The sequence below is a fragment of the Carcharhinus amblyrhynchos genome, chromosome 32, assembly GCF_965287045.1.
Source record: "Carcharhinus amblyrhynchos chromosome 32, sCarAmb.v2.hapA, whole genome shotgun sequence".
Lineage (NCBI taxonomy): Eukaryota > Metazoa > Chordata > Chondrichthyes > Carcharhiniformes > Carcharhinidae > Carcharhinus > Carcharhinus amblyrhynchos.
Window position 1 is genome coordinate 8,955,299 of NC_137355.1, and position 22,944 is coordinate 8,978,242.

A 22,944-nucleotide genomic window follows, 5' to 3' on the forward strand; every position below is an offset into this window, starting at 1 on the left:
CCCTGAGATTTAACCTTATGCAACAACCTACCATGCGGTACCTTGTCAAAGGCCTTGCTAAAGTCCATGTAGACAACATCAACTGCACTGCCCTCATCCACCTTCTTGGTTACCCCAAAAAACTCAATCAAATTTGTGAGAAATGATTTTCCACTCACAAAGCCATGCTGACTATCCCTAATCAGTCCTTGCGTCTCTAAATGCCTGTAGATCCTGTCTCTCAAAATACCTTCCAACAAGTTACCCATAGGTGTGAGACTCACTGACCTGTAGTTCCCAGGCTATTCCCTGCAGCCCTTTTTAAACAAAGGTATAACATTTGCCACTCCCCAATCTTCAGGCACCTCACACTTGACTATCTATGATTCAAATATTTCAGCTAGGGGAACCACGATTTCCTTCCCATCTTCCCAAAACGTCCTGGGATACACTTCATCAGATCCCAGGGATTTATCTATCTTGATGCAATTTAAGACCTCCAGCACCTCCTCCTCTGTAATATGTACACTCCTCAAAACATCATTGCAGTAAAGTAATATTAGAATCCATAGGCCTGGTCTAATGCTTCAGCAACACAAGTTCAAATCCCACCATGGCAGCTGGGGGAATTTAAATTCAGTTCTCTAATAAATCTGGAACAAAAGCTAATCCCCATAATGATGATGGAACAAGTGAACTGTTATAAATACCCAGCTAGTTTCCTAACCTTCTTCAGGGAAGGAAATTTGCCATTCTGACCAGATCTGGGTCCACGGCAAAATGGTTGACTTGTAACTGCCTCTGAAATAGCCTCTAAGCCACTAAGTTGTGTCAAACCACAACAGAAAAGTTGTGGTTCAAGGTGATGGCTCACCATTACCTTCAAGAACAATTAGGCTTAGGCAACAAATGCTGGCTTTGCCAGCAATACTCACATCTCATTAGACAATTTTAAAAAATATTTTGAAATCTGCAACCAAATTACAATAAAACAGTACTGAGTTTTATCTTTTAGTCCTTGGACACCTGGGGAATAAAGCCTCTTTGCGTATATATTATCCCAAACTGTGGCTACGTTATATCAGGGAGATTAGAATGATGAGCTTTAGAAAAATGTTTTAAGACCAAGGTGTTAATTGATTATACATTTTGGGTTAATTGTATTCAAAAGATGACATCATTTGGAGCCTCATTTGCGCTCATATATAAGAAGCAGACTGAAAGTGTAATGTTTGGTTACGGGCACATGAATATGCACTTCTTTAAATAAAAACTTTCAGTTGTGTAAATTCTAGGTTCCAGTGTTCTAGCCTTCACCAAATGTAAAAGGAGATTGGCAACAACTGGATATGAAATTATAACCCTAGCAGCTTTTGTAGAAAATGGCAAAATGCAAATTTAAATCATCGGGATAGAATGTTCTTAGATATTGATCCTCATGGCCAGTGAAGGAGCAAGGTGGATGCATGAGCTTGGATTACTAGTCTGCCAAGAAACTTGACATTGTTATTTCCTTCACAAAATAAAAAAAGTAACTAGATCAGCACTAGAATAGCGTCTCAACTGCATCACTGGATTCCCCCAGGTGCAGGGCATAATCAATGACACAATAGTCAGACACTGATCTTGCTTCCCCCATTCAATTAGATCATTGCTGATTTACCCAAAACGGAATCCACGGATTTCTCACCAACCCACATCAGTAATGCTGTGGTCAAGTAACCTCACTGAAACTCTGACTCTCTCACAAGGGATCCCAGTTTTTATCTTGGAAGATCTAACCTGGGAGTTCTCTCCAAGAGTCACTCCAAATTGCCGTCAATGAAGGCCTACCTCTCTCAGTATCAATCTCATCTCCGTCCCCTTGGGTTCTTAAGTGTGTACCCAAGCACCAACTCATAAGAACAACTTCAGATCTTTGGTCACAACAAGCAGCACAGAATTGCTCCTAAAGCTCATCTTTGCCTCAACGGCCCCCAGCAGGAAGTCTCCACTTAAAGTCTGCTTGTCACAGCCCTTTTCTTATTTAGAGCCTGTACTGCTGATCCTCTTCTTAACTGAACTGTTATGTTTTCCTGTACTTGTCTTCTCTCTAGGATCGCTGAATCCTTCAGGGATTTCTCTAACTCCTTTCTGCTTTGGAACCACTTCCAATGCCACAGCACTCCAGTCAACTGGCCCAGATTTTCCTAATCACTTGCTATATCTCAATCATGTGTTGGTGGGTGGTGGTGGTGGGGGGGGGGGGGGGGGGGGGGGGGGTGGTGGTGGTGGTGGTGGTGGTGGTGGTGGTGGTGTGTGTGTGTGTGTGTGTGTGTGTGTGTGTGGGGTTACCTGGACACTTTATTCAGGAAGGCAATCAACCTCCTTAGGCTAAGATCTTCTGATTTGGTCTGTAGTCAGGACGGTGTGGTGGTGGTATAGGCAGGTATGGGGATTGAGAAGGTAGAAATGAAGGAGTTTCAGTCCTTGCCATTGTCCAACAGGTTTGAGGATCTTTGCAGCTTGTATGATTAAGAGCTGTAGAGTGGGCGAACTGACTAAGCATCATAGTGCACGAAATCATTCAAGTTGGAGGAGTAAATAGGGAAGTTTTGGTGATAGGGAACAGTATTCACAGGAGGATAGATATAGCTCTCTGCAACTGTGAATCTGGAAAGCTGCGTTGCCTGGCCAATATCAGAATTCAGACCATTCCATTGGGGGTTCTTTTGGGTCAAACCAAGTAAACAAACTCAAATTACATTAGGACAAAGAAAAAGGGGGCAGCTCCTCAAAAGGAGGGGGAATGGCCCAAACAGAAACATCATTCCATTGGGGTTGTTAAAGAACTTGCAGTGGGAAGAGGGGACCCAGTTGTCATGGTCTGTCTGATCACCAATGACATAGACAGATCAAGGAAAGAAGTTCTACTATGAGATCTTGAGCATCTAGGATTTAATTGAAAAGAGAACCACAAAAATAATCTGGATTAGTATCTATTTATATCCGAGATATTTATAAATCGTTGCATGAATAAAGACGCAATACAGGATTGGCATGGAATTCCCCTGAACTGGCTGTTCACATTTTCACTGTTGGAGCAAACTGACAAATATAGAGAGTTGAATGTGTGGCTCTGAATGTTCAAACCTCAGTCTCCAGTTAACCCTAAGCCTAAATTCCACAAATTGCAAATATTCACTGCAGATATAGTCGTCATCCATTACACTAATGAGCATCAGGTCATGCATAATGATACTTGGACTGAAGAGCTTGTCGCACGAGGCATGATTGCGGGCTCTGGGTCTGTACTTGTGCAGGTTTAGAAGGATGAGGGGGAATCTTATTGAAACATACAGGTTACTGCGAGGCCTGGATGGAGTGGATGTGGCGAGGATGCTTCTACTAGTAGGAAAAACTAAAACCAGAGGACAAAACCTCAGGCTAAAAGGATGATCCTTTAAAACAGAGATGAGGAAGAATTTCTTCAGCCAGAAAGTGGAGAATCTATGGAACTCTTTGCCATAGAAGGTTGTGGAGGCCGGTTCGTTAAGTGTCTTTAAGACAGAGATAGATAGATTCTTGATTAATAAGGGGATCGGGGGTTATGGGGAAAAGGGGAGAATGGGGATGAGAAAAAAAACAGCCATGATTGAATGGCGGAGCAGACTCAATGGGCCGAATGGCCCAATTCTGCTCCTATGTCTTATGATCTTACACTCCTGGTGGTGCAACTCATCATTTGACCTGCCATCTAAAAATCTTTTTTAATTAAATTTAAATGAATGCCACTAGTCCTGTTTATGCTTATAACCTTTTTATTCTTATTGTTGCAAAGGATATGAAGAAAGTGCAGGAAGATGGCATTGAGGTAGAAGATCAGCCACAATCAAATTAAATGCCAAAGCAGACTCTATCTGAACTTGGGAATTTTAACTAGAGCTTTAATTCAGCTCCTCAAATAAAGTTTCCTGGTTTACATAAATCAAAATACTCACCGTTCAATTATTTAACTTATTTTCTGTTACATCATACTTTGGTTCTCTTCAGAATGCTCCAAACCTACAGTCTTATCCCTCTGCACTGCCACCATTCCTATTCAACTTTTGCCATTCTATTTCTGGTACACAACTTCTGCATTTTTACAGCAACTGGAGACTGAGAAAAGGAGCACCTCTCTCCCTTCTGTACTGAATTGCTAAACCAAATTCCCAACCTTACATTTAGTCTATGGCTCACTTGGATGTATTCTTACCTTCGTCACCCACTTACTGTCTCCTTCGTGCTCAGCTCAACAGCATGGATATCACCCTTCAAAACTATCACATGGATGATTATCGCATCTCCAAGTATATGTTCAAGGGGAACTGAATCAGGTTAAACTGCATTAAGGTGGTCAATACAAACTATATAAGAACACCTTAAAAAGGCCCTAACAAACTTCTACACTTCAGATTATCTCTCTTGGGAAAACACTGCAGCCAACATAAAAGCCATCATTTAAATCTGGTTTAGCATGTTTCAAGGACCATCTACACAAAATTCACAACATTCAACATGCTCAGAGGAAGGTCAAAAGTGGCACAGCTGTAGAGGTTTCTCAAGCACCAACAATGAAAATGTGAGCTGCCAGTTTAAGGGACAGCCATGTCAACCGATTGAAAAGAATTGACAGGCTGGGTCCCTTCTCTCTTGAATAAAAGGCTGACTGATAACCTCATAGATTCAAAGATTTTGAGAGAGTGGGTGCAGAGAGAATGTTTCCTCTTGTGGGAAGAGCATAATTGGAGGCCATAGGGGCAGAATGAGGTTAGAACAGCATAACTAGAAACCCAATAGGAAATTCAGAAATTACTTACTTATTGAAAAAGTGCTAAGATTATGGAACTCTCTAAGACAGAGTAGTTGAAGCAAATAATACCTATGTATTTAAAGGTACTAGACACATATGAGAGAAGGAAACTGATGGTTACAATGAGAAAAGGTGGGAGAAGACTCAACTGGAGCACAAACACTGGCACTGGTTGGGCAACTTAGCCTGCTTCTGCGCCAATTTATTTCCATGCAATCAAGCTTAACATCAGTAATTAGGGAAAAAAAGGAATTCCTGCTGGAGGACAAAATAGAAAATCATGTAGGAACCTAAAATATAACATAAGAACATAAGAAATAGGAGCAGTAGGCCATCTAGCCCCTCGAGCCTGCCCTGCCATTCAATAAGATCATGGCTGATCTGAAGCGGCTCAGTTCCACTTTCCCGCTTTCTCCCCATAACCCTTGATTCCCTTGCCTACCAAAAACCTATCTACCCGTGTCTTAAATATATTTAGCGACGTAGCCTCCACCACTTCAGCGGGCAGAGAATTCCAGAGATTCACCACCCTTTGAGTGAAGAAGTTCCTCCTCAACTCTGTTCTAAATTGCCCCCCCCCTCCCTTATCTTGAGGCTGTGCCCTCTAGTCCTATAACAAATAGCATGGATTTTAAAAGGGAAATTCTAATTTCATCAAATCTTTTGAAGGGGCAACAGAGTGTAACATAGAAATATAATTTAGCTAGATTTCGAAAAATCCTTTGAACCACGTAACTAATTAATGAATACGGTCAATAGATGCAGATTAGGAGGACAAATAAAAGAACGGGTAGCTGGCTGGTTTCAAAATATAAAGCTGTTGAGAATAGCAGAAGCTGGTAATGATTTTCCACAATATTTGCAGTGGGACTATAGATGTTCACAGTTTATCTTAACAATTTAGCAGCACAAACACAATTTCCAAATTTGCGGTGACTTCAAATTGTGGCCAAAGTCAATACTGAAGAGGACAGAAACATATTGCAAGGATACACACACAAACTTGAAGAACAATCATATAAATGAAGTTTGAAACAGCCATGGAGTAATTAAAATAAGGTCACATATTACTTGGGAATGAGAATCTAAATGAAAAAGAGGAGCAAGAGATCTCAATGTACAAATGAACAAATCAGTAAAAGAATTAAGGCAGATTTAAAAGGCCTTGGAAAAATGCTACCTAATGCTCAGAATTAGTTCTAGAAGACTTGAGAATTAGATAGGTTGTGGTAAACTGGCATCCAGCCACGGTTAGACTAAACTTTGAATATCAGGTACAATTCTCTAGAGACCTTCAGGTGATACAACCAGTGTTTGGGTGAAGAGAGTTAAGTCTGCTTCTCATTTTTCAATTTACACCACTTGCTAAAAGCAATGTGAAAAAAAGAGCCAAATGCCTAAGTCTCTCTATCAATACAAAGCCTCTCCATCAGCAGGTGCTCTGCTCCACCTCCTTCTGGTAACACATGGTAATAGAGACCCCCCCAGCCCAGAATAAAGCTTCAGAGGAACACGGGTGGTTTGACTCCTCCAGATATGCTATGTTGCATATGTCCTAATCTGGATAAACTAAAGTCTCAGCTGTAGGGAAATAGATACTTCATTGTAGACAAGGGCTAAGAGAGTAAACCCTAACAGAAATTCTGAAGTGGAGCCTAAAGAGGGACTGGTAATTCCTAAGGGATTGATAAGTCCTACAAGCAAGCCGGTATTAAACGCAATGCTTTGCATTGTTTAGACCCAACTAGGAAGGTCAAGAATGTTTCAAGTTTAGAAGTTTATTAGTGTCACAAGTAGGCTTACATTAACACTACAATTAAGGGGATCCTAACATTTGCACATCTCAAGGTCTCAATAAATTTTGTCCAGGCTTGTGCCCTGGAGTTGACCACCAAGACTCAAGCTATTGTCTCACAAGTCAAATAGTTCCAAGAGCGAAAAACTATTCTGAGCAACACATTAAAAGAACATAGAGGCACTTGAGAATGTGCATAAAAAATAAGAAGGCAGTACCAGAAATACAAGGTTTACCTGGTAGGGAAGGTTAGATCTTTTTTTCTCGAAAGAGAAGACCAGGGAAGGTGAACTAATAGAGGTCTTTAAAATTATGAAAGGCTTTGACAGAGTAGACACAGGATGAAAGTTTCACGCAAAGCCAGAGGGTCTCCATGTCTTAGCCAATGTGGCACCACCATCCTAAATCCAAAAGTTCCACCCCTGAACATGGCACCCACCATTTTCTGGGGCTCTGAGGGGAGGGGTGGGGGGACAGAGGTGAGTTGTACTTTGCACATCGATGGTTCACGAAGGAAGCTTGCACATATAAAAGTGCACTTCAGTATTTGAGAAAAACATCTAAGCTGCCAAAGGTGTTTGGAGAGACAGCGTACCCTTTGGAGAGTTCCAGGCATCTCTTTGGAAATGGTGGGATTTCCTTTAGAATGGTTAAGAGTTGCAAGTGCATAAAAAGTTGATATGCTCAACGGAATTGTCCTGTCAAGTAATTTAAATTTTCAAGCCCTTTAATTTTTTGAAATGGATCAATCTGCTGTGGCTACTTGCAATTTCATTAACTGTTCACATAAGCCTGAGCACTATGATTATAGGATTAATGCTGCATGACTGGTTCCACAATCAATCATTATCATAGCAGGGACTCGTACGTTCATCACTTGATTGATAACTTTGAATACTTAAAGTCTTTGATGTGGAGCTAAAAACACAAATATTTGTTTTCATAACGAATTAAATACTTGAGGGAAATGTTTCTTTATGAAAGAATTAAATACTTGCAGGAATTTAAATGTATTCATTTTATTAATAACTGAGTATTTTAAATTGTGAAGTCCACAATACGAACTTAAAACATTATTTTATTTAATCTCACAATGACTCCTGAGGCCTACCCATGGTGGATATTGACTAAGTTGGAAAGAAGGATGCAAGGGAAATTGGGAGCTTTAGCATGAACTAGCAAGAATGAGGCAAGGGGTCTATGTGGGGTAGATGAGCGGTAAAGGCTAGAGGGCGTTTTTCCAGTACAATGAGAAAGAGAAAAGTCTGAGTGCTCAAACGGGACTTTTAACCAGCTTACCTCAGAACCCAGCAGGTGCGACTTGCATTAATACGCACGCACACCCAACCTTCCCCCATTCCCCCCAACACCATCGCCATCCCATTCAAAGATCTGAGGCATTTTCTCTCGAAATGACTCTATGGAGTTGGGAATTTTCCAGTGTGTTCCTGACTCAGAAGTAAAAATTTGATGCAGAGCATATGTCCCCACTTGCAGGGGGGAACAAAATTTGAGGGTATCAATATGAAATAGTCATCAAGAAATCAGTACGGAATTGAAGAGAAAATTCTGTACCTGGACAGCTGTAAAAATATAGGTGCGGCGGAAGCAAACAGTGTAAGACGCTTTTGCTAATAAACTAAAAAGTATTCCAGAAAAGAGGAGGAATATGCTATTAAGCGGTAGGTAAGAGGAGATGAGAAGAGACTCGAGTGGAGTCTAAATGCCAGAATGGATTGGTTGGGCCAAATGGCCTGATTCTGTGCTATATGTAAAAGAACTAATGGCAAGTAGTGCAGTTATTGCTATCACTTGCTACAACTTTTCTTGTCTTTCTGAAATTAATTTCATTATATTGTGAAAAGAGCAAGCAAGTTGTATTTTTTTTTTATTAAGAAGGAACATTTTCACAATTCCTTGCACTCCACTGAGAACTGGTTGACATTAATAGATGTAAATTTAAATTAAAGATGAAAACAATTTCTACACAATATTTTTAAGGAATGTTCTAAAAAATTACATGTTGACAACAGTACAAATGACATCATGATTTTTTTTTACAAGTCCAATATTTATTCCCCAGGAGTCAATTAGATGAAGCATAAGCTTCTACATTGTGGAGTGAATGTGTAATGGAGACGAATTCACACCAGTTTATAATTTAAAAATATTGGCAAACCTCTTGGCATTTGAAATGCTATCTTAAAGTTTTCCCTTGATTAAAACCAGAGTGCTATTTGAAATGTCAAGTCATCTTTATTGCCAGACTCAGCAAGCGTAACCTTAGTTAAATAATATTCCATTACTTTTTTCAACCTAAAAGTTCTATGACTGTAAACTGTCTCCTCCAGTGACTTCTCATTCAATTTTTTAATACTAAGTGGCTAATATTCAAATTGTCACAACTTTGAGCTTTCAACTTGAAGCAAACACTTAAAATGTTCCACTTCTAAGTGGCAGTTTCGGCAGCTTGCCGCGGCACAGTTCAGGCAGTCATAGGCAAGACATCGACAGCAGCATGAGAAGAGGCACTAGAGGTGAGGAGGCAGCAAGGTGAGGACTACAGGAGCAGTGTCGCTGAGTATTATTTCAGAGGGACTTGGCCATGATGTTAATGTGAGGGGCTTATGCAGCTGGAGAATGTCTTTGTGACTGTATGCATCTAACATTAAATGGTTGAATGCGCAAAAGAGGCAGCATCAATCCTCACACAGATGACAGAAATGTCAGCCTTCAGATCTTAATCGTAATGTTTTATTCATAATATATACATAGATATAACTAGAAAATACTGGTTTGCATTTGATTTCTGTGTTCGCACCAATTTTGTGGCAAAAAGGGACATCAACATTATAGGAATGTTTGGGACTCCCAATGCTCTTGGGAGGTCACTAGGGATTCCACGGTTCAAAAAGTTTGGGAAACCCTGTACTCAATTGTGTTAATGGTATGCCTTTCTGGAACTGCTTTTGACCACTCATACTATCTTACCAGCATCACAGTTAATCCACCCTTTTAAGGACCTCTGAATTGGTCAGGTTTGGAACAGTAAATACTCTTAACAGCTTCTGCCATGTAATAGCATTGAAGCCGCTAATGGATGAGAGAGAATAACCTCAATCTGTACATTGTGACGAGACGAATTATACAATCTGCACAGAAGATAAGAATAGTGAAGGAGAGAGTTTACACAATTAATAACTTTTTTTTAACTGGAAAGAAGTGTTTGAGATGTATAATGTTTTATTATAGTACTAAGCCATTTATGCAGCTGCTGCATGTAACTAAGTCTGATTGACTAACTGTTCCATCACAATCACAGCTGGTACTTCTTTTAAGCATTAGTCTTCTGCAATGGTAGCAAACATGAAATTTGCACATGTAGATATAGATGATTGAATGAACCAATCATCCATAATACTGTTAAATATTCCACAAATATTAATAGGATATTAATTTTCATACAAGTTTAAATACATTGTATGGTAGATGGGATACTTCTATGTCTAATTATAATTATTAACGTCATTTTGCTAGAGGCAAATAATAATTTTGGCATATGAAGATATGTGCAAAAACACAGAATAGATTGGGTGGACGACATGATTGATGCAAGAGGATTCTGTTTTTGAGACAATTGTTACAATTACATCAAAAATTATGTATCCATCCATGATGCCACATGCATTATTAAAAAAGACCACACAATAATCTAATCAGATCGTGCAGGGCTGGAGAGGTCACATAAACAGCAGAAGGTTACATAACCACAAGGAAACTTGGAAGGGAAAGGTAAATAAATCTAGAATTCTGGAACAACTTTCAAGATAATGAGGGCTAATGCAGATAAATATTCAGTATGGGGGCCAGAATCAGGATACTCAAGGAGTTCATATGGTTTAGAATCAATTAGAAATTGCTTATTGGATATTAGAAAGATAACTGCTAATTAGTAAACTGCTGTTATTGAACAAAAATACTGAATTACACAAGGTTAAGCAAAGGAGAGCTAAAGTACGAAAGGCAAAACTCTGTTTTCAGCAGATGCATGTTCAATGTGGTAAGAGGCAGACAATTGGGTGCAAAAACACGCCAATGTGGCCAGTGGGGAAAAACCATTGGAGGCAAGCTTACTGGCTTGTGGTACCGGTCAATCAGCACGGCAAGCCAATAAAATCATGAAAAACTGGGTTCACGCCTGGTTTCTCACTTTTTGCGATTTTGCCAGCCCTGAATTGTCAGAGGAATCATATCATATCATTCATGATCTTAGAGCCCTGGACACAACAGTTCGGGCTCACTTGACTTAATGGCCACGCCAGTAGAGATCCTCTCCAACGAGGATCTCACATGGTCCCCAGAAAGGTGCGTTACGGGGAGAGCAATCAGGCGGTGGTAGTGTCAGATTCCCAGTGCACTGTGTACACTTCGCACAGTGCACTGGGAGATCATGCACATGTGCAATAGCACCCTCTAGCAGTCAGCAGCCAGCTTTTGATCGCTTCTCCTATTGACATGAGTCACACTTTGCCACATGTTTATCTTGAAGCGGCATAAGTTAGCATCCAAGAGCTCACCAAAAAAAAAGGCTGCGACGCTCTCCCGTTTTCACACTCATTTGGCACTAGAGTTTTTTTGGGTAAAATCACCCCCTTTGGTTTTCAGCCAGCCACTGCACATAATCCACTGAGGGGAACATTCCACCCATGATTCTTTTGTTCTTTAAAGGCAACCAAGAACAATGAAAATGAAAAATATATCTTTCAAAATCAAATAGAAAGAACAAAGAACAGTAGAGCACAGGAACAGACTCTTTGGTCCTCCAAACCTCCACCGATCACATTGTCCTATCTAGACCAACTGCTTATACCCTGATGTTCATGTGTCTTAAATGGGGCTAACGTGTCTGCCTCAATCACCTCACTTGGCAGAGAATTCCAGGCCCCCACCACCCTCTATGTAAAAAACATTCCCTGCATATCTCCACTGAACCTTCCCCCCCCCTCATCTTGAACATGTGCCCACTTGTAACTGTCAGTTCTGCCCTAGGAAAAAGTTTTCAACTGTTCACCTTATCTTTATCTCTCATAATTTTATAAATTTCTATCAGGTCACCCCTCTGCCTCCGTCTTTCCAGGGAGAACAATCCCAGTTTATTCAATCTCCCTTCATAGCTAATATCCTCCCATACCAGGCAACATCCTAGTAAACCTTTTCTGCACTCTCCTCAAACATCCACGTTCTTCTAGTAGTGTGGTGACCAGAATTGGACACAGGACTCCAAATGTGGGCTAACCAACATTTTAGATTACTGTAACATAATTTGCCAACTTTTATATTCGATGCCCCGTCTGATGAAGGCAAGCATGCCATAAGGTTTCTTCACTACCTTTTCCACCTGTGTTGCCACTTTTAAGGATCTGTGGGCATGTCCTCCCAGGTATTTCTGTGTCTCTATGCTCCTGATAGTTCTTCCATTTATTTTATGGCTTCCACCTGAACTGGATCTACCAAAATGCATCACCTCGCATTTGTCCGGATTAAATTCCATCTGCCATTTCTCTGCCCAATTTTCCAGCCTATTTATATTCTGCTGTATTCTCTGACATCCTTATCACCATCCGCAACTCCACAAATCTTAATATCATCTGCAAACTTGCTAATCAGACCATCTACATTTTCTTCCAAGTAATTTATATGTATTACAACAGCAGAGTTCCCAGCACTGATTACGGGTCTCCATTCAGAAAAACACCATTCCACCGTTGTCTTCTATGGCCAAGCCAGTTCTGAATCTTTCTTGCTAGTTCATCCCTGATCCCATGAGATGTAATCTTTTGCACCAGCCTGCCACGTGGGACCTTGTCAAATGCTTTAAAGTCCATGTAGACAACATTCTCAGCCCTTGTCAATCATTTTTGTCACCGCCTCAAAAAACTCAATTAAATTAGTGAGACATGACCTTCCTTGTACAAAACCATGCTATCTGTTGCTAACAAGATGATTCAGTTCCAACACATATAGATATCATCTCTAAGAATCTTCTCCAACAATTTCACCATCACTGAGTCAAGCTCACTGACCTATAATTAGCTGGGTTATCCTTGCTATTCTTCTTAAATTGAAGACAACATTGGCTATCCTCTGGTCCTCTGGCCAATGAAGAAACAAAGATTTCTGTTAGAGGCCCAGCAATTTAATCTCTTGTCTCCTTCAGTAGTCTGGGATGGATGCCATCTGGCCCTGTGGATTTGTCTATCTTAATGCTTTTTAATTCACCTAATACTTTCTTCCTCGTAATGGTGACTTGTTCTGAAGGGTTTACACACCCTCCAAGGCACCATCAATTGATGTGTCACAGCAAACATTCATTCAGAAGACAGTTAAGCCTACAAACAAGTGTTGGAAAATAGAATTAGAACAGATAGGTGTTTGATAGCCGCGCAAACACAAAGAGGCAAAGGTCTCTTTCTGTGCTGTAAAATTCCATGGGCGGTATTTTCCGGCCGCTCTTGCCCGAAATCCGGAAAATCCCACCCCGAGATCAAAGACCTTTGCATCGTCCATGAACCGCCTATAGGAAACAGGGACAAGAAAACTCCACCCTACAACTCCAAGAATAATGATTCCAAATATACTAATTAACACAGGGTATAACAGTTGACAACAGTTTAGCACCAGGTAAACAAGGCCTAAAGGAGCTCTAGGTATCAACCACCTTCAGCATCTTCAGATTATCTCCCTTAGCCCTCCAATTAGATATTCTATGATCTTTAACCCTGCCCCATCTTCCCACCAACCTCTAACCCTGCTCAATCTTTGCCTCCTTTCCCTCCGGACATCTAACTTCCCTCTCCTCTTGACTTCTCACCTTAATCTTTTCTCGTGCTTCTAATCCAGCTGCACTCCTCATCCCATCCTATGGTATCCTATTCTGCCCTCTGGCACTGTAATGAGCTTTTGTACAATGACTTCCTGGGGTGAAATTGTGGTGACAGAGAACACAGATTTGGACATAATCCAAGTGCACTGCATTTCAGCCCCATTTAAACTACACATCAAACTGCATCTCCAGGATGCAAAAAAATTATCCTGCTTGCACTTACAGCAGAAACGTTCAATAGCCCCAGATCTATATCTGCTGAAAGCCAATTTTGTTTCAGATATAGCGATGGTCATTATAAGGAACAATTCACTTGAAATCCATGCGCTGAGTTATCTTTCTTTCTGCCAAGCATCTCACCCTAATCTATTATTTTTGATGTGTCTTTGGTTCCCCTTATGGTATGGCTGAGCATTTCCAACATGGTCTGTTTTTATTTCAGATTTTCAGCATCTGCATATTTCGCTTTTATGCCCCTAAAATCTCATCAGAACAATTTCGGAGTACAGTCTCATGGAAGTTGACTGCCCTCACGACTTCCTCGAAAGTGGTAATTTCTCACATATGAGGTTTGAGAGAGAATAGCAGAAGACTTTTGACAGAATAGGAGCCTTAAAGCTAAGCATTATCCCATTCTTAACCAGTGTCCACATATGGTCTTTGAATAAACCATCAATAGAAAGCAGTTAGGAGGGAGGTGGGGAAAGCAAGGGAAGCATGTAAAAATCAGTGAATAAACAATTAAATATTAGATTGGACATGAGAAATATACTACAAAAAAGGCAAGAATCAGAATAATTAGTTAAACAATAGGAAGTAGGACCAAAGTGTTGGGGTTTCATGCAATATATCATGCATCCTGAGGGAAGAAACTGAGAAAATAAAGCAGGTCTTCGAAATTATGACTAGTGTCACTGAGTCAGGCTGGGTTTGGAGCCCTTTAGAAGTGTCAGTTAGGCTAAGATTCCAGATTTGTATTTCAACTCCCATTCCTGGCATTTTTCCACTAGAACAAAATAAATGTGGGTAGTGAGCCTATGTGCTGCAATGCTGCCCTTACTGAATCCGTTGCAGAGTTGGGCATTTTAAACTACCCGCCACACCCATCTGCAACTTTGGCAGAGTTGGGCCTCTTCTGTAAACAGACATGGTTCACGGCCCCACTGAGAAATCGTGAACCAACAAATCAACAGCCCAAAAAAAGGAATGAAACATTGCCTTTGAGATACACAGAGGACCAATCAATCACAGCCATTCATTGCATCAAAGTCAGAAGCTCTTATCCACTCCATGGCTCCTAATTTATATGAACAACCAGACAAACCACAAAGAAAAACAACTCATTAGAGATGTCAATTAAACAAAACTCTCAAACTCTGCAAGCTGTATAAATAATGACAGTTGAATTATTCTCAGTGAAAAGTTCATAACGAAGCCATGTAGCAACTGTATGAACAGAAGCAGACATGTTGGCCTACCTGCCATTTCAAAAGGATAGTCAGAAGCTTTTTCCAGGGTGAAGGGTCAATTACTAGGGGGCATAGATTTAAGGTTCAAGGAGCAAGGTTTAAAGGAGATGTACGAGGCAGATTTTTACACAGAGGGTGGTGGGTGCCTGGAACTTGCTGCTGGGAGAAGCAGTGGAAGCGCATATGGTACCGGCTTTTAAGGGGCGTCTTGACAAATACACGAATAGGATGGGAATAGAGGGATGTGGTCCCCGGAAGAGTAGGAAGTTTTAGTTAAGTCGGGCAGCATGGTCGGTGCAGATTTGGAGGGCCGAAGGGCCTGTTCCCATGCTGTAATTTTCTTTGTTCTTTGTTGTATTTGTTTTTCCCAATGGCCCAATTATGAATACTTGACTGAGCTCTGATAAAGACTAACGCACATAGTTCAGCAGGCAATGTTTATGCAACTTGTAGGGAAATGAAAGCTCCATTCAATTGACATCTCTGATCATTTCTGAAATCTTATTAGAAAGTAATACCATACTTAAAAATCTGATGTAATGCTTAGAGGTGAGAGATGTGCTGGATGGATAAAATGCAATCTGTGCTGTTGGGGGAAATGCAGGTGGTGTAGATGCATGGACTACCAGAAAGCCTTTGACAAGGTACCACACACAGAAGATTTTCAAAAAAACTTGCATTTTATAGAGTGCTGTTCATGAACACTGGATGTCTCAAAGCATCTTACAGCCATTGAAGTGCTGTTGGAATGCAAGAAACAACTGGAGACAATTAAGACTATGAAATTAAGTACAGCAAATTAAATTTAAAACTGGTTACAAGGGAGAAAACAAGATTGGAGTTAAGGAAAGCTTTTTGGAGCTGTTGCAAGTGGGCAATGGGATTGCACCTGTTTACTGTAAACATTAATGACTTGGATAGAACATTACAGGATATCCAAATTTGAAAACATGCCAAAATAAGAGGAACAGTAATTAATTCCGAGCATCAAAAGAAGCTGCAAGGTGATACTGATGAGATGACGGAATGAGCTAAAAACTGGCAAATGAAATTCACCATCGTTAAATGTGAGGTGCTATATTTTAATTAAATAATTATACAGTAAATGGGAGAAAGTTGGACAATGGAAAATAACGGATGCATTTTTAGGGGCAAGACACTAAAAACAGTACTTGAAGTAGATGTAGCCATATTAAAGTTAATGGAACACTGCATTTAATGGCAGGTGAAATAAAATATGAATTTGGAGACATACTGATGAATCTATATTAATAAAATCTTAGTAACACCGCAGCTGGAAATACTGCTAACAGTTCTAGGCTTCACATTACAGGAAGGATGTTGAGGCGACTGAGATGGTATACAAATTCATCCCAGGGTACTAAAAGAGATGGCAGGGGAAATAGCAAATGCACTAGTAGTAATTTACCAAAATTTACTGGACTCTGGAGTGGTTCCCGCAGATTGGAAAAAACAAATGTGACACCACTGTTTAAAAAAGGAGGTAGACAAAAGGCAGGTAACTATAAGCCAGTTAGCTTAACTTCTGTAGTATGGAAAATGCTTGAATCTATCGAGGAAGAAATAGCGAGGCATCTGGATATAAAATGTCCCATTGGAAAGACAAAGCATAGATTCATGAAGGGCAGGTCATGTTTGTCTAATTTGGTGGAATTCTTTGTGAACATTACATGTACGGTGGACAATGGAGAACCTGTGGATGTGGTGTATCTGGATGTTCAGGAGGCATTTGATATGGTGCCGCACCAAAGACAGCTGCGTAAGATAAAGGTGCACAGTGTTATGGGTAATGTATTAGCATGGATAGAGAATTGGTTAACTAACAGAAAGCAAAGAGTAGGGGTATATGGGTGTTTTTCTACTTGGTGATCAGTGACTAGTGGTCTGCCTCAGGGATTAATATTGGGACCGCAATTGTTTATGATTTACATCGATGTTTGGGGTTGGGGACCAAGTGTAGTATGTCAAAATTCGCAGATGACACTAAGAGTCATAGAAAATTATAGAAACCCGACAGTGCAGAAAGAGGCCATTTGGCCCATCGAGTTTGCAACAGCCACAATCCCACCCAGGCCCAGAGTACAATGTTAGTAAATGTGAGGTCATCCGTTTTGTAGGAATAACAGCAAAATGGACTATTATTTAAATGGTAAGAAATTGCAACATGGTGCTGTGCAAAGAGACCTGGGTGTCCTTGAGCAAGAATCACAGTTGGTTTGCAAGTGCAGCAGATAATTGAAAAGGCAAATGGAACTGGTCCTTTATTGCTAGAGGGACGGAGTTTAAAAACAGTGAGGTTATGTTGCAGCCGTATAGGTTGCTGGCATGGCCACACCTGGAGTACTGTATACAGTCTTGGTCTCCTTACTTGAGAAAGGATATACTGGCACTGGAGGGGGTGCAGAGGAGATTCATTAGGTTGATTCCAGCGTTGAGAGGGTTAGCTTATGAGGAGAGACTGAGTAGACTGGGGCTATACTCATTGGAGTTCAGAGAATAAGGGAGATCTTATAGAAACACTTAAGATTATGAAGAGAATCGATAAGTTAGAAGCAGGGTGAAATTAGAACTAGGGGCCATGGCCTTAAAATAAGGGGGAGCAGATTTAGGACTGAGTTGAAGAGGACCTTTTTCACCCAAAGGGTTGCAAATCTGTGGAATTCCCTGATCAACGAAGTAGTTGAGGCTATCTCATTGAATGTTTTTAAGACAAGGGTAGGTAAATTTTTGAACAGTAAAGGAGTGAAGGGTTATGGTGAACAGGCAGGTAAATGGAACCGAGTCCACTAAAAGATCAGCCATTATTTTCTTGAATGGCAGAGCAGGCTCGAGGGCCAGATGGCCTACTCCTGCTCCTAGTTCTTATGTTCACTTGACAGAGGTATGTAAAGTTTTGGCGGGATTGGATAAGCAAAGAGAAAGAGACCATTTCCAATATTTGAAAGTTCTGATACAAAAGATATAAATAGAAGACTAAGTGCATGAAAATTTGGACAGAAAAGAAAAACACTTCTGTTTTGCACAGGTGGGCATGAAGCTGTCAAATGCACTTCTGGAATTTGTGGCTAAATGAGAGACCATGCAATATTGAATAAGTTAGGTAAGTGGGAAAAGTAGAAGGATATGTAAAGAGGGTGACATGTGGATAACCATCAGCACAGACTGGTTAAGCCAAATGTCCTGCTGCCATATAGTAATTTCTGTGGAACTTTAGGGAAGAGGAAACATTTTAACAACAAACACAAACCTAGTGAGCACCTAACAATAATTCACAACTGTACTGGAGATGACTAATATTTGTGATAAAGATGAAATTCTAATGAGAAAATTAGTAACTTCAAAAGACTGGCACACAGCAATTAAAATAATGAAGAGTGAAGAGAATCTGGTTTGGAAACTGGGAATAATGTGAATTAAAACTAGCGACCATAAATACTTCCTGGGATAGAATTCATTCATTCATGTTTCATTGTGATTTTTTTTGGAATTTGTGTGAAAATTAATGAAGGCAGGTGATTTATCTAGTAATTTATTTTTGTTGTTATCCATGTGTAAAATTACAGGATGCAAGTACCAGTAGTTCATAACATTAAAATTGGTGGTTCTTAAAATGACGTGCACTGATCTATAACATGCCTTTGTCTTACCTTCACATTTTTGAGTTACTTCACTAAACCTGTGTCCAGCTGGGCATTTGCATTCAAAGGAGCCTACAGTGTTTATGCAATTTCCCCCGCTGCAGCTTCCTGGAATAGCTTGGCATTCATCCACGTCTGTCAAAGGAAATGAAGATAGTTCATTAGATTATACTTCTATTTTCAACAATTGCACCATCTTGGTATTATTAGCAGCAATCATCCATAATTATCATTTGTTAATTCATTATTCTCATCCATACTGGAAATTTTATAAGCAAATTTAAAGGGGTCAAATTTTCAAACTCCTCTAGCAGTGCATTAATCTAAAAAGCCGTATTTAGAAACCTCCCCCATTCCACCAACTTCCTTGAATTTGGGGCATTTAGGTTTTTCAGATTGTCATCAGCGTCTTTTATCTAGCTACCTTGTGAACTGAGAAGAGTAAGACACCAGCTTGGTTAAACCACTTTCTCTGATCTAATGTCAAAAGTGCAAAGGATTTTTTAAAGAATATTTTCTAATTAGTCCACTTCCAAACACTTCCTTCAGTGAAAGGCCAGTGGAATCTATAAATCTAAACAGCTCTTAGAAACACAGAATGTCATTAAATGTGATTTGAATTAATTAATTTCAGATATCAGGCACTTATTTATGTAATGTTTTCATCTATAATTCAAACAAATCAATCTTCAACAATCCAGTTGATGAGGCCGATTTGAACTCATCATTTATATAGAATATTTTCAGATTTGAACATTTTACTTTATTTGCTAGCCCTCAAACTAAGAAAAGGGAATACAATAATTACTTTCCACAAGCCAAGTTACAAGTTCATAAAGAAAACACAAAACACAGAATTAACCTACAACTTGAAATTAGACAGACAACTCTTAGAATTCAATATACCTAGTGCCTTTGATAAACTTGAATCACTCTTTGGAGTTCTTCTCCGTACTAGCCATAATGATGTTATCTATTCAAAGAACTAATGTGGAATGCAATTTAAGCCTGTGGAGCAAGTTAGACTGTTTTAACAGCCAGTCTGGTTTTATTCCAAGCAGCTTGATTTGGCAACTGGAAACCTGGAATACTTTTGTGAGACCCAATATGAAAGGGATATATCAAATGTGATGCTCAAAGAGGACTAAACTGTGAAAACAGACCCAAGAAAAGATTTTTTTATTGTTGCTACATCACTAACAATAAGAATCATAATACTTAAGTCAATAAATGTGATAGTACTGAAACACATTCAGTTGAAAGGGTTACATGAGGCATCTGACCCTTACTGCTCCAGGTCTCTATGATATGTTCTGGCTAAGATTCTGCTGCTCATTCTTAAAATGATTAGGATTTGTTTGTAATTTTCAGATCGATTGTTTGACAAGATGGTTATATATGTCCATATTTGGTATCTAGCATCAATGAAAATAATGTTTAAAGTTAAAGTTTATTTATTAGTCACAAGTGAGACTTACATTAACACTGCAATGAAGTTACTGTGAAATTCCCCTAGTCGTCACACTCCAGCACCTGTTTGAGTCAACGCACCTAACCAGCACGTCTTTCAGACTGTGGGAGGAAACTGGAGCACCCGGAGGAAGCCCGTGCAGACAGACGGAGAACGTGCAAACCACACACAGACAGTAACGTGAGCTGGGAATCAAACCCAGATCCCTGGCACTGTGAGGCATTAATACTAACAACTGCACCACCATGCTATGCTCAATATTAATTCTTTAGGTACACCTTCCAAAAAGTCTGATAAAACAGCAAAACCATGATTTTCCCTTTCCCTTCATCCTACCTGGGCATTATACAAAAAAAAAAATCCTCTGCAATCTGATCTCAATCGATTTCATTTGCAGATTTAGGCCATATAAATTGTCCTGACATAACCTAGGCACATTTCTGTAGGAATTAGGTTCCTGTTTGGAGGGTTAAAAATAAAGCATATACTCTCTAGGTCAAAGTAGAAAAGGTGTTAGTCAGTATGACATGAAAAGAAATCAAAACTGTGTATATCAAGTTGTAGGTTTATCCTCACATTCTGCTTCTCTTCCTTGTTATGCTAACTACCTGTTAGCAAACTTGATTATGAAAACTTCATGTAACTATTTAGTCAAGTTACACAAATTCTGCTGCTCTGAAACACATTTTTAATTATCTTCAGCTGTTTTACATGTCACACAGCAGGAAGCACTGATTGGCCATCATTTGAACATAAGAAATAGGAGCAGGAGTAGGCCATCCCTTTGAGCCTGCCCCACCATTCAACAAGATCATGGCTGATCTGAAGTGGATCAGTTCCACTTTCCCACTTTCTCCCCATAACCCTTAATTCCCTTGTCTATCAGAAACCTATCTACCCATGACTTAAATATATTCAGTGAGGTAGCCTCCACCACCTCAATGGGCAGAGAATTCCAGAGACTCACCATCCTTTGAGTGAAGAAGTTCCTCCTCAATTCCAATCTAAACTGCCCCCCCACCCCAACTTATTTTGAGGCTATGCCCTCTAGTTCTGCTATCCTTTCTAAGCAGGAAGAATCTCTCTACCTCTACCCTATCTAGCCCCTTCATTATCTTATATGTCTAAGATCCCCCCTTCAGCCTTCTAATCTCCAACGAGTGCAGACCCAGTCTATTCAATCTCTCCTCACAGGCTAGCCCCCTCATCTCTGGTATCAGCCTAGTGAACCTTCTCTGCACTCCCTCCAAGGCCAATATATCCTTTCGCAAACGTGGCGACCAAAACTGCACACAGTACTCCAGTTGCGGCCTCACAGTGCCCTGTACAATTGCAGCAAGACCTCCTTGCTTTTATATTCTGTCCCCCTCGCTATGAAGGCCAACATTCCATTCGCCTTCTTGATCACCTGCTGCACCTGTAGACTGGGTTTTTGCAATTCGTGCACAAGGACCCCCAGGTCGTTCTGCACCATAGCACGCTGCAGCTTTTCGCCCTTTAAATAATAATCCCTCCTACTATTATTTCTACCAAATTTGAACTTTCCCTGCAGTACCAGTTAAAAGATAGCCACCCAAAGTAACGTATGCAGGAACAGGGAATGGAAGTTGAAATCACACAACCTCTTGACTCATGGAATAGAAGACTTACTGAAGACTTTCAGGACAAAACTGATGACATATATCCACTTAAATGTAGAGTGGTTACAGACAATTACATATAGGTGCATGCAACAGAGATGGTCTTCTAGAATAGTAACTGGAGCAGTCCACTGGCAGCATCAGTCACATTATGATAGAAGGTGTTGCTCACTCCAGGTCATTCTAAAATATGGAGTTCCATGCAGATCTGCAGTGAACAACTCATTATAAGCAGTCTGTGCTCATACTGATGAACACTGCTAGTCAATAAATTTGAAGTACCCTGTCCTTCAGCTGCTGATTCTTCACAGAGAAGGAGATGATCTATTTTTAACTAACCAAACAATTAATCTGTAACTTGTTTGATGGAACCTTGCATAGCCATTTGATAAATGTCACTGATATTGCACAAACACATCTGGAATGACTCTTGCATAAAAATTTAAGTTGGTGACAACTCTGACAATCACTGGCAGTGCACTATGTACAGTGCTGGTGGATTAGAGGTCAGCTACAGATTGGAGGGTAGCTAACGTAAGCCTGCTATTCAAAAAAGGAGGTAGCGAGACATCAAGGAACTATAGACCCAACGTTGGTACTGGGAAAGTTGCTACAGTCTGTCATCAAGGATGGGTAGCATTAAAACTGATAAATCTCCAGGGCCTGATGGCATTTATCCCAGGCTGCTTAGGGAGGCGAGAGATGAAATTGCTGGGCCTCTGACGCAAATCTTTGTCTCTTCTTTGGACACAGGTGAGGTCGCAGAGGACTGGAGGATAGCAAACGTGGTACCGTTGTTTAAAAAAGGTAGTAAGGATAATCTGGGTAATTATAGGCAAGTGAGTTTGACGTCAGTGGTAGGGAAGTTGTTGGAGAGGATTCATAAAGATAGGATGTACACACATTTAGAGCGTTGCGATCTGATTAGGGATACGCAGCATGGCTTTGTTAAGGGGAGGTCGTGCCTTACGAATCTGGTAGAATTTTTTGAGGAGAGTTGGTAATAGGAGACAGAGTAGTAGTGGAAGGGTCTTTTTCTAGCTGGAGGTCTGTCACTAGTGGTGTGCTGCAGGGCTCAGTACTGGGACCTCGTCTATTTGTAATATACGTAAATGACTTGGAAGAGGGAGTACGTGGTGTGATCAGCAAGTTTGCAGATGACACTAAGGTGGCTGGACTGGCAGACAGTGAGGAGCAGTGCCAGGCAATACAAA

The 22,944-nt window shown here is 40.3% G+C and overlaps 1 protein-coding gene across 2 annotated transcripts in view; it reads right to left on the reverse strand.

The window, feature by feature from the left end:
• Window positions 1-22,944, reverse strand: part of LOC145360729 (fibrillin-1-like) — a 407,592-nt gene that overhangs the window by 257,819 nt on the left and 126,829 nt on the right. For both annotated transcript variants that reach the window (XM_080216108.1, XM_080216109.1), the window contains exon 7: window positions 18,629-18,754. In XM_080216108.1, the coding sequence (XP_080072234.1) occupies window positions 18,629-18,754 (126 nt within the window). The remainder of the gene's footprint in view (window positions 1-18,628; window positions 18,755-22,944) is intronic.